The sequence below is a fragment of the Cinclus cinclus genome, chromosome Z (genome assembly GCF_963662255.1).
Source record: "Cinclus cinclus chromosome Z, bCinCin1.1, whole genome shotgun sequence".
Taxonomy (NCBI): domain Eukaryota; kingdom Metazoa; phylum Chordata; class Aves; order Passeriformes; family Cinclidae; genus Cinclus; species Cinclus cinclus.
This window is the reverse complement of record NC_085084.1, coordinates 29,150,358-29,163,568: the sequence shown is the minus strand read 5'-3', so window position 1 is coordinate 29,163,568 and position 13,211 is coordinate 29,150,358. Positions and strand designations below refer to the sequence as shown.

At 36.1% G+C, this 13,211-nt stretch overlaps 1 protein-coding gene across 1 annotated transcript in view; it reads right to left on the bottom strand.

The window, feature by feature from the left end:
• The window catches only part of SRFBP1 (serum response factor binding protein 1), a 68,568-nt gene that overhangs the window by 11,250 nt on the left and 44,107 nt on the right, over positions 1 to 13,211 (bottom strand). The window contains exon 4 of the mRNA XM_062513207.1: positions 12,862 to 12,933. Within this exon, the coding sequence (XP_062369191.1) occupies positions 12,862 to 12,933 (72 nt within the window). The remainder of the gene's footprint in view (positions 1 to 12,861; positions 12,934 to 13,211) is intronic.

The window sequence follows — 13,211 nt, the reverse complement described above, 5'->3', positions numbered from 1 at the left end:
GAGTGTTCCCTAAGTTGGAGTCTAAGAAAATTATTAATAAATATCAGTGATCTAAAAAAATATTACATAACTTAAATTGTCTATCCAGGACAATTGACCAGGATAAAATACATGCAGTTATGATTTATACAAATGTAAAATCAAACACATAAATCATAGCAGTACAAAGTCTACATGTTTTTGCTTTTTTTATAGATAGCTTTCTATAAAATATATGCCTTTCATATATTTTGATATTTGAAGACTCGAAGAACAGCATTGCTATAAAATACATGCACCCTGACAAACTTAATAAACAATTTTGGGGAGAGCATAGCTGGCACTTAAAAACACACCCACACCTCACATGAAAAAAAATCAAACATTCTAACCCAAAAAGGCATGAGACAATCATATTGAAAGATTAAACTGGAAAGCAAAATAAGATAAAATAGAAACCCTGAAACAAAAGATGTACTTCAGGGAAATAGAAACAAAATACACCTTGACTAAGAGGCAATAGCTGTGAGAAAGAGAAAATTCTTTGCCACAAAATTCAGGGAGTCTTAAGAGAAGAAAAGTAAATTTGGAGAAAATATCATAAACAAATTAGTTGGACACCAACTATATATCGGATCTGAAACTGCAATTGACTTTTACAAAAATGTGAAGTTGAGATAATTTCTTGTAATTGGCAATCTTGAATGAGGGTCTGAAAAATTAAAACGGGCAGTCTTTTATTAACTCTGAATAGAGAGTTTAGCTAGGTAATATAAAAATGAAATCTGAAAGAACCATTTTTTTGAAAAAAATTAAAAATTACTATTTATACTTACTTGTTACAGAAAAGAGAGCAGAAACACAAAGGAAATCAACAACACTCAGGCAGTGCTGTAAACCAAGCAGTAAACAGAATTCTGTGACTTCACTTTAACCTGAATGCATCTGAACTCCCATGAGTCAGCTGTGCACCATGGGATTGTCTAAAGACTGAGTGGAGCTCATGGCAGTAACTAAACTGTTAATATAGGAATGAGTTCTGTATTATTAAAATTATTATAATGGGCCAAAAAGTTCAAACTATTTTGTCTTGGATGAACCAAAGAAGTTTCAGAACTGTGATACTCACAACTCTCCCTTTTGACATCAATATGCTCAGAAAAAACTGTCTACAGACAAAACTCTGTACTCAACTATCAGGGATGTAATCTTGAGATATCCTTACAATATTTCACTTTAAAACAGATGCTCAAACCTCAAACTATAACTTGTCAGATGCAGACTGATACTGTACCATAAGTATAAGCACATACAAACTTAAGTTTATAGCAGAGAAAGTAGACATAGTTGCATTCTTCAAATTTAAAACAGATGTAATGCTTCAAAGCCAGCTAATGTTAAAAAAAAAACAAGTACCACTTAAATCAGGTATATTTCAGATAATTAGAACATAAAAGGAAAAAAAAAATATCTCTGTGGACAAAACTTGTCTTGCTCAGACCTTTCCATCTGCAGGCATTACCACCATGGAACACACCCATATATAACCACACATATAACATGTATTAACTAGGTTAATGTTTTCAGACAAAACTCTCAGGAGAGATGTACTTCTGTTTAAAGTACTGTTGAAGGAATTAAGAGAGCCAGGGATTTGGAGGCACAGATGTCTTAAAAGACTTCACAAGCACTGCACACACTAACTAGGGTTAGTCCAGGGACTAATATGCTACTCAAGACAGCATTTCTTGGCATACCACATTGCAATTTCTGTACATGATTGAAAACAGATTTTTTTAAATATATGTCTTTCAGACTTTTCCTGAAAAAGACAATGGAAATACAAGTTCAGCTCACTGAAAAACTATTAAAACATCAGAGATAAACATGCCAGTTCTCTGGCACCAAAATGTAAATTTTCCATCATTAAGTCTGTTGACTTAATACATTCGAGACCTACTCTAATGATAAAGACACATCAGACATATATCTAATCCCAGGTATTACTTGAGCACATCAGCAGAGAATGGATGTAAAATGGATCATAATCCTGGGTGTTCAGACTTTATAGCAGGCATTTCACTATATGCATCTTCTATACATAGTTATTACTTTGGCATGCTGTTTTCCTAATGTGTAACCACTGAACCACTCCAGTCATTTGGTAGTTATTTGAATTCCAAACTCAAGAAAAACTAGATCATCATCACTTGAAATTTAATGTTGTCATACCTCCATTAAGTCACTAATTACCTCCAGTTTCTGATACTTTGTTTTACCTACCAATATTGCCAGAGAGGTGCAATACGCTGTAAACCTACAGTGTCATTTGACCATGCAACAAACTTTTCAGGTGGATGGCCTTAGCAGCTATGTTTACTGGCATCCCAATAAATCAGAATATTTTTAAGAAAGAATTCCAGTAATTCAGGAACATCATCTACAATTCCAGGGAACAGTGGCTCTAGCACTTTTCTTCTAGTTTTCAAGTGTTAACAACAGATAGAAGGGCTTCCTAATGAGCTGAAAGAGCCTGCTTAATTCCATAACTTTACTTTTAGTTAGTACTATTTCTTTGTACTGACTTGGGCACTTAAGAAACTTATCTGGATAGGAGAGATGGGAAGAAATCAGAATAATGTACTTTATTTTTACATCATCTATATAATGAAAAACTGAGAGTTTCATTTGTAAAAATAAAAGCAGCATAAAATATGAGCAGCTGGTTTTCATTTTCAGAAATATCAGGAATGTCAGATTTTTTTTCCTGATTTTGCAATGCAATTCTGAGTCACAATACAAAGCAAATATACAGAAAGAGCTTTTCCAGTTATTAATGCACAAGGAACTATTAGTTTTTAATAAAAGTAATCACACTCATTTATATAACATTAAAGACATCTCAACCCTTAAAATTCTCTTAAGCAAGCAACCACAACATTTAAACTCATGTAAACTCTACCTTATGTTACATCCCTGCACTCTTCTTCTAGACAGGAGTGCATTCACACTATCATAGAATGCCAACTCTATTATGCTTCTCAAAACACGATCAAGATGTAAAAAACTATGGCCATTTCCCCCTTCAGGGGTCATTGGTCATTATTTCTCACATACACACACTCATAAAAAAAAAAATTCCTGCTGTAAGTTAATACTCTTAAAACCAGCTACAGGAATCTTGGTTGAAATTGCTCAATGAGTATCAATTCTCAGAGGATTTACAGATAGATGACAAGACAGAGGAAACATTTTGCTTTGTCACTTGGTTGCACAAATCCATCTCCCTGCCCTTTCACGTGGATCAGCTTTACAAACTGATTACTTTCCCTATGGATACATAAAAGACACAATTCAAAAATTCTGCTTTTAGTACCCAAAAGAACTAAGAGTAACTGAAACCACTGACTCTTATTATCTGTCCTAAATTTGTAGTGTCTCTAGTCTCATTGAACACTGTTCACCACTACCATTCTCACTGGGGCCTGTAGTACATTACTGGTGCCAAACTTTTTTGACAGTTGAAACATCCATTTAAAACACTTCTGAGGTTTTTTTTTTTTTTTTTTTTCCCTGGTAATACCTTAGAGCTGTTAACCTACAGTGCTTCACAGAAAAGCACCACTCTAATGTGTGTACATCACACCCCAGTATCCCTGTAAAGATGGTAAAATGGATTAGCTATCTTGAAGACCTGGTTGAAGAAGGGTATCTGTATTATCAGTGATGATGATACATGTCAGAAATTCTAGTTCCCTGCCATTATTGTTTTCAGTGCAAGAGTTAATGTGGAAGTATTCATAATTTACACTTTTCCCCAGTACCTTAGTATTGGAGGTGTCAATCAACTCTAGCCAGTCTGATTTACCTTCATTACTTGTTGGATCAAGCTGTTCTGCCCTTTGCCTGTAAAAGATGTCCTGAAAAGTAGCCACATACTCCCTGTGTGTCACATCAATGTTAATCTGATATTCCTCCATGCATAGAACCTTCCCTTATGCTTTTAAATATTCTTTTATGCCCTTCAAAATTTTCAGTGCCGAGAGCCTTGTGCAATTTTGATTATGCTGCAGGTCATCCTTCAGGTCCAGCTTTTCCTGGCCCCAAACATACTATAAGTACTTAAGTGTCTCATTTTTATATCATATACTCATCCAGGCACTGATATTCTGTCTCAAAGGCATTGTATGCAAGTCTAGACAATATTCTGGAGAAGGAGATTGTGGCCATCAGTAACTTGGCCTTCCTTAAAAAAAAACACCCAAAAAAACCCCCACCAAAACAACAAAAACCAAACCAACCCAAAAGGTTGTCAAATCAACCACAATACCTTGAGAACCTCTTATGCTACTTTTCCTTTATTTTCTTCAAAGAAAGTATAGAAAAAAGACTACTTCTAATATTCTCTTCTATTATTCCCATGACAGCTCATATCCAGTAAGATACTGATCAGACATCACTCAAATACTCATTTAAAACAGGAATGAAAGTTGTGAGTTGCTTGTCTTTTGTGAGTGCTGTAACATAAAGTTCCCTGGGACTGGAGAAGAACAGCAATGTGTATGTGCAGAACCACGCATCATGACACCACTACCACAGGTGTATCTGACTCTTAACAGCACTGCTTTTCCCACCCACCTTTTCATCCATTATAGCCTCATGAGCATACTTATTGTGTTTGAATTTCCTGGGGATCCAAGCCAAGTATCACTTACAAAAATGTGAATCAACTTCCTCTGAGCTTTATTAACTATGATATGCTTGCCCAGATTCTGGTCTGGCACACCAAGTAAGTGAAAGGAGCACATTCAAATCAAAGCCAATCACACCACTTCTGAGTCTGAGTCTTGTCTAGGGACAAGACCATACTTTAGCAAACATGAACTGTTCAGCAAGGCAACAAAATAAAGAGCTACAGCCTCACAGGAATACCAATGAGTGGTAGAAAGATTCTTGGACTACAACTTAAAATCTGAAAGGAGACAGCCCTTTTGTGTCAGAGATAAACAGTATCTCTGTGAAACAGTGCCAAAGTTACTAAGCAGTTTATTTCAATACTGAACTTAAAAGATGACTCCTTCCAGAATGAACAAAATCAAAGCTGTGGTTAAACTGAGCTCATTGCAATTGCTACTCTGATGTTGAAGATTATGGTAGCTTTGCTCTAGTGTACCTCCTTACTCTCCAACAGTGGCATTACAGTGGACTATGTACAGTGGCCCAGTTTGAATGCAGAGAGGCAGCTGGAGAATACATCTACAAATTGTTCCAGAAACAGTAATGGAAGAGTATGGTGCAGGGAAGGAATGGCTCACCAAAGGTGGGAGTGACATGGACCCAGTACAACCCTGTACTCTCCCACTGGAAGCCTGGGGAGGGATTGATACTGGCTGGACTAGCAGACAGATGGACAATTGTGCAAACCAAAGTAGGTGTGGAGAAGACTGGAAAGAGATTTAATTTAAAAATTGACAGACTTCATTTATACTGACAAAATTTCAGTTACAGCCACTGTAATGGATTGTAGGCTCTTAAATATAGCCTGGTATATATAAAGGCCATGCTAAACAGCCTGAAATTCAAGCAATCAAATTTGGAAGATGAGGAACTTTCAGGAAAAGAAAACTAAGAACAATCAGTCACACAGAAAGTATTTACACCTGAATGTGATATTCATCAATGAATGCAAAATTCTTCACTTCATCAGTAGTCCTAAAAAAACCCACAGACATTCCTGTTTAACACTAACATCTGGTGTTTGACATGGAAAATTCTCAGGAAACTGTGGCTTCATACATTTAGTGTAACTTCCATTCAAACTGGGTAAAAGTAGTCAGGACAAAAAGAATTCAACTCTGTAACACTGATGCCCAGCACAAAGACAATTAAATTAGTCTGTGCTGCAGGAAATTGTACTATTAAATTAATGCAATACATTTCCAAAAAATATAACATGTTGACAGATGCATCTAGTACAGAGAGAAAAATCGATCTGGCATCTAACATGAAAATGAGTATCTATTATAGGAAGGTAGGAAATATGTAAGAAAATAAATAGCATATTACTATCTTACTATTTTACTAATTATTGTATATTATCATTTCAGTATTTCAGCATAAATGCCTTGTTGGAGAACAGAAATATCCATGTAACTAGTAAGGCAGTATACTCCTTCTGGAGCAAAATAAATACATATCAATGTTTCCAATAATGAATACTTATAGAGAAGGGGATGGGGAGTGAGATGGAGATGATCTACAGAATCCAGGTAGGCTATTAAATCATCAGAGTGCAACAACCAAAATTTAGATAAGAAGAAGAACAAAGTTTTTCATGGGTTCCTGAAAAACACCAGACATTTGCCCCCCACACAGCCAAAATCCAACCACAAAATTACAACATATTAATGATAAGCATATTATACAACACTTAGGGACTACCACATCAGTATTATAAAGAAAATTGATTCATACAATACTCTTGTCCCTATGGTTTATGCAAACAAAATATTTCCAAAAGCAATGTTAAAAATCCACAGACATAAGAATCTACCATTAAAGGCACTAACAACAAACAGTTGTTTTATGTCAATAATAACATCTACCCTAATTAGTACGTTTGTGTGGTTAGTGGAAGTCTTCAGGAAGGCTGGTGGGAGGAGAAGGGAGGACGTTGTGGAAAAAGCCTCCAAACCCCAAACAAAAGACAGCAACTATTCTCTCTGATCCAAAGCCTTTGAAGCTAGCAGCAAATGCAAAAGACCCTTTTCAGGGCCCTTTTTAGGATTTAGTACATTTCCTCAGATTAAATCTACAGTGCATGTAGAGGGGTTTGTTTAGATATTTTCAATTTAGGAAGTACATTTTTAAAATAAACAAAGGCAAAGATCACAAACATACATTTAGGATTATCAGATAAAAGAAAAACCTTTATATTTTTCAAAATTAGGAATTACAGATATCACTGTTCCTTTATACACATAGATGCATTCCATCAAAAATTCTACTTGATTCAGAAATTACATCTTTCTTTTCTTGCTACAAAGTTCAAAAGTATTAGGACTACTGAGATTAAAATTTCTTTAATAAGTAAGCGTATTTAGTAGAACAATGTCTTGTATATACCTTCAGCATGAACAATGTCTTGTATCCATCTAGTGAGTTATTCAGGAACACCTGCTGCTCCAATTAATTATTCACTGTTAATTAAAGCCTCAAAGCTTGCAGCTTTTCATAAACTGCCTTTCAAATAGTGAAAAACTTGGAGTGAAAAACTTTTTCAATATAAATCCAAAAAGAAAAACAAAACTAGCATTGTGACTACTCCACCCTTGCTCTGTTTTTGTTTTCTTATGACAGAGAGGCTGTGAATTGACAGACTGTTCTCAGGCCATCACCAGCATAATTTAAAAAGGACATGAATCTGACAAATGCTATTTTGATAATGTGATTGAAAAATACTTTTGAAAGAAATTAAGTTAATATGTATTTAGCCCTGTAGCTTCATCTTTCTTCTTCCTGTCTGTCCTGGGCTGAAACACCTTTCTATCTCCTGCCTTCTGTCCAAGGACTTCCTTAGCCCCACACCAGAGATTGAGTGAACTCAAGAAGTATGGGAGATAAAACAGAAATCTTCTTCTCACATGTGAATAAGTTGAAGTCTGAGTCTTTGCTCAGTGACCAGGTTACACATGGTGGATAATGCAGAAAGATGGGACAACACGATGTGAACTTCAGGGAGATCTGATTGTTAAGTGAGAACTATACGCAATTATTACTACTGGATGTCACTGTCATTGTCTGTATATAGCTGTACACTGTGTATACATATATATATATATATATGTATAATGTATGGTAAATCACAGAAAACCCTTTCATATTACTGTTAGTATTTTGGTTTCCCCATCCTAAATTGATTTAAGCCATACAGGTAAAGTGACAGAGATATTAAATTCATTCACCCCAGAACTTCTAAGAATTTCTGGAAGAAGTTCTTCTAAGAACTTCTAATATATTAGTCTGGGTATCTGTTAAAAATATCTGCAGCAGAAGCCACACGACACTAATGTCAACCCTCCAAAATCATATTAAGCCGAGTTGTCCTCATCAGGCAGTTTAGATTTTAAATGATCAATGTGTACCCAATTGCTCAGTTAAATCCTGGCATGTCTCCCTATGGCTATTCATGAGCTGCCTGAGATCCTGTTCCTAAAATCTTTGAATTCCTTTTAAATTCCAAGCAAGACAAAGTAGGTCCCTGTACATGAAGCAATCCAAAATAAGCTTGCCAGACCTTAAATTAGGAAAAAAGAAAAAAAAAGGGAAAAAAGCTTCTCAAAACTACTAATGACTTACATTTCTGTCCTACAAAAAATTTCTCAACACACTTAGAAACTGTGGCAAGCTTTTCTGTCATCTTGTGATGCAGAGGGATGTGCCCCCAGAAGAACTGTGAGGATCATAATATATTCAAAATTTGCTGTGCAGAATCCTCTTTACAGACAAGCATCTGCATGATTCAAACACAACAGGATTTGAGCAATGGAAATACAAGACTTAATAGGAAAAAATGGCAATCTTCTCAAGGACCACAAATTAAACATCAGTGTAATGAAAGAAGGGAATACCATGCTCCTAAGGTTATGTGAAGACTGCATCTGGAAGCAAAAAATATGGGTGGGATTTATAACCTATGAATGCTTGTTCTGCAAGGCAAAAGCATGTGCTCAATTCAATCTCTGATAATAATGGATATTGGTACTCTATTCTTCACTCAAAGCAAAATACAATAGTTAATTTCTGTTTCAACCCTGCTTCCCAAATCAGACAGTTGCTGAATTTTGAAACCCATAGATTTTTTTATTTAGAAAAAAATTAGAATATATTGACTTAAGGCAAGATGACATATCACTGGTTGTAGCAGAGTTCCACTATGCTGGAATTCTGTCATTCTCAAGTATTTAAAACACGGGGACTTTTTCTTCATGTACTATACACCAAAGACTTCCCGGAAGAACAGCTAAATTAGATGCTGCAGTAAGTTAGTATCTGTTAGCAAAGGGCAACAAAACCAACTGTGGCTATGATGAAGGTGCTTGCAAGTGCACCAACGTCCTCTTTTCCTGAGGAAACAGCCCAGATTATAATCAATTTTCTAATATTGGAAAAAAACATTAATACATATTAACTTATCTATCCTGCCTAGCTGAATTACACTGAATCTATGTTAGCAACAAGTTGAAGATCACAGTTAAGACTTGGCCAGTGCTCAGTTCAGTTTTCTGCTTGAAATGAACAGCATTATTAGGATTAGCTTCCAATTAATAACTTCCAGTGTCCTGGAGCACAACACTGACGAATCAAGCTTCCCATACATTGCAGGAATACATGCCACGTGCAACAGTTTAAAATGTGCAAATGTGGGTGTAAAATATGAACTCTGTGACATACTTTTCTGATTTTACTAATGTCTGTCAAATATATTTGCAGCAAACAATGCAGAACTTGGTACAAAAAGTGCACAAGAGCATGGAGAAAACCCACAAAATACAGGTTCTGTTTTTCAACAGCTGTTAGCAGGACCAAAAATAGAAATCCTAGTCAAAGTTGCATGGTAACATTTATTACCGTTTTTACAATAGGATTTATCACCTGTTGGTAGCAATGATGCCAGCTGCAGCAATATTCAAATGGATCAAAAATATTTCAGCAGACATGCACAAAGAATTGCTCACCTGCTGCTTCTTGCAATGCATTTATAAAAAGTCTTGTGTCATGGGGCTGGAAACTCTTGCCAACACCCCCTGCAACTAGATAAATCTGATCTGCTTATTATCAATACAGCAATATTGAAATCTAATCATAGGAACTCCCAGCAAATTGCCACTTGCTAAACACTTAGCAGAATTTTATTGTACTTGATTGAAATATATGCAAACTCTTTTTAAATAGAAAAGTATACTTAGCTTATTCTGAAAAATGTTGGGAAAAGTAATGGAACATAAAAGCTCAGTGAGCAAAAGCAATTAAAAAGTATCTTGACTACATGACTACTATGCAAAACTAATATTCAGCATTCCACAGTGAATTAAAAGCAGATTGCCTTTTGTCAATGAAAACAAACCTATTCTGAAAATGAAAACAGCCACAGGATGTTTTCCTTCAAATATTTTGAAACTCAAATTAATGAAAAGGTAAATAGTGTGGTCTGTACTTCATCAGACTACAGAAAATTGCTAAGGATAGAAAATCAAATATTTTTTATTGTATGTTTAACGACTAACTGTGGGAAAATAAGAAATAAAATATTGGAGAACTAACTTCTGTTTAAGCACAGAAGGGATGCCTTCTTCAGTTGGGGATATGCTATGACTAACCAAAAGCATCTAATGAAGTTATGACAGCACAGCCATCACTTGTCATACAGTTGTGCATATTCTTCTATTGCAGTGAGGTTAAAACCCTCTATGGGTTTAAAAAAGCATCAGAATCCATCCATTCATCAGCTTGATTTCCTGTAAGTTCCTGCCACTAAAAGCTGTGAAATTAATAGACTTCAATTTGCCTGAAAAACAGGACCAGCAGCAGAAAGTAACAGATACAACAAAAGATCAAAACCCCAAAACAATTCCAGGAAAATACCTGCATTATGTGTTTGCAAGAATTAAAGCTAAATTAAAGCCTATTTCAAGTAAATATGAGAAGCACACCATCAGTCATGACTATGAATATATAAAAAATAATGGGCTGAAAGTAAGATTAATTTTATTCCTTCAAGAATTCTTGTCAATAAAATTGCCACCTCAGAAAAGAAAATTCCAACTGTAAACTTACAAACTCCTTTAAAAATCATATCAATAATTGCATTTTGGTGCTCCTTCAATTTATGAGATCAGCATAAGCCTGATGAATTTGAAATCTTGGCAGAATAATCTCTTATGGTTAAGTGACAAAATGTCACTGATTGAATTTAGCATCCCTCTTCAAGAATTAAATCCCTCTCCATGGGTTTTCATATTTAAAATATTTACACCTGCCCCATTTCTAACATTACAGTAACCAGTTTGTGACTACTTCATCTTCACATTGGAAAATTCTTGTCAAATAAATTCAAAAGAATAAAGCTTTTGAGTTTCACATTCACTGTATCTGTGACCTTTTCCTTACTCTCTTCTTTCAGTAAGAGAAGGAAAATCAGTTAAGATGCTTCTACCCAAACACTTCGCCAGAAATACGGAATTCCTATTATATTTTCCTATTAACTTGATTTTGTTGACATTGGCTGCATACGATGCTAATAACTGAACTACATCACACTGATATGACTGCAATATGCAACAGCAGAGTAATACAAACTAATTATGCCATTACAGGAGTAAATGACCCAATTCTACATCAAAATTTAGCCATTAAAAATTTCAGGTTTCAGTCCTCCTCAGTGGACCATACATAGGAATTAAGGAAAAAGTGAAAAAACCCATAAAACTTCACGTACTGACATTTTTAAACTCGGAATTGCTTTCTGGCATCAATAATGTAGCCTATTCTTTAAAATCGTACTGCTCCCAGCCTTGGCTGCTTCTTTAAATGAGCATCTTCGTAATTCTATGTCTTCATTTAACCTCTTACAGACATCAATAGTTAGGCAGTTAGTATTTGTTGGGGGTCGGTTCTTTCCCTTTTCCCTCTGTGGAATTTTCCCCATTGTCATGCTAAGATACTGTTGACTGGGCCCTGGTGACAAGGGGGAGGAGAGAGAAGAGAGAAACCCCTTGATATCCAAACATCCAGAAGAGCAGACAGAAGGCTCTGGCTCGGCCCATATCATCCATGGAGTTCGGACGGGAAGGACGATCGCCACCTCAGCCCCATTCCTGCCATCCCAGCGCTGGGAGCCATCCTCACTGCTGTCAGACCCTGCCCTGCTGCCTTCTCACTGTAACCTGCCACCATCCAGCACTCTGCTGAGCACTGGGACCAACACCGTGAGCAGAGGGCTCTCTCCATCTCTCTCTCCCCCTGGGACAGCTCTGCCATCACCCCCAGCCCTCCTGCAGCTCTGCGGGACCTGCCTGCCCCCAGCACCGGGAACTGCAGCTCAGGGAAAAGGTGCCTGCAGCCAAAAAACACTGGGACTGAGTTACTGTTCTGTTTGTGGGTAATTTCATAGCTGTTGTTGTTCTTGTTTGTCTTGTTAGATATACTAGTGAAGAACTGTTATTCCTACCCCCAATATCTTTGCCTGAGAGCTCCTTTAATTTCAAAATCATAATAATCTGTAGGAAGGAAGGATCACATTTTTCAGATCAAAGGGAGGCTTCTGCTTTCCTTAGCAAACACCTGTCTTTCAAACTAGGACAATATTTGATACTGTACATCAGCAGGCTTCAAGAAAAACATTACACTGAACCACATGAGACACAGAGGTGCTAGAATTCCACTTTTATTTCAAGCTAATGTTTGTCATATCTTGTCCATGTGGAAACTTCTCTCTGCATTTAAAAGTATAGAGAAGCTTCTTCCAACTGTTCCTGAAAGGTTCCTTAGATTATTTACACTAATTGAATCATGTATATATATACTATATAAACATAACAAACCTATTTATAAAGACCAAGAAATCACTACTATGCTTCCTGGTATTCTGTTCCAATTATTAGGGACTAGCCCACCAGACTAATGAAAATTCGTACCAGACAGCTATTCATTTTTCTGTAAATATGTCCCAGTGGATAAACGTCCTCATAAAAGGAAGATCTACACTGAAGATACAATGGAACAAACAGAAAACACTGTGTCAAATCTATGTACTTGCACCCACACATGCACCTTTTCAGACTCAGAGAGCAGGCAAAGAAAAACAAAGCCAGCAAGTCTTACCTTTTTGCAGACACTTTCAAAATTAACTTCTGTCCTAAGAGCAAGTCTGGTAACTTCATCCAGTTTTATTTCCTGTAGATGAAAGATAAGTTTATTCTTCTTATGATCAGACCTTATGAAGTCTTTCTAGGTTCACTTTCCTTATAAACATTCTAATCATGGTACCTCCCTAATCTCTTAAAGGAAGAAAACCAGTTTCTTATCTGGCAAAGTTTTTGGTGCGTATGTAAACACTACCTTATACTTAATCTGACTGTATACACTAGTGCTGAAGGCAAGGGAGATTTTTCAACAGCAAAGTATGCAGAATGGGTGGTTTTATTCACAGAAATATTTCAACTGCCCATACT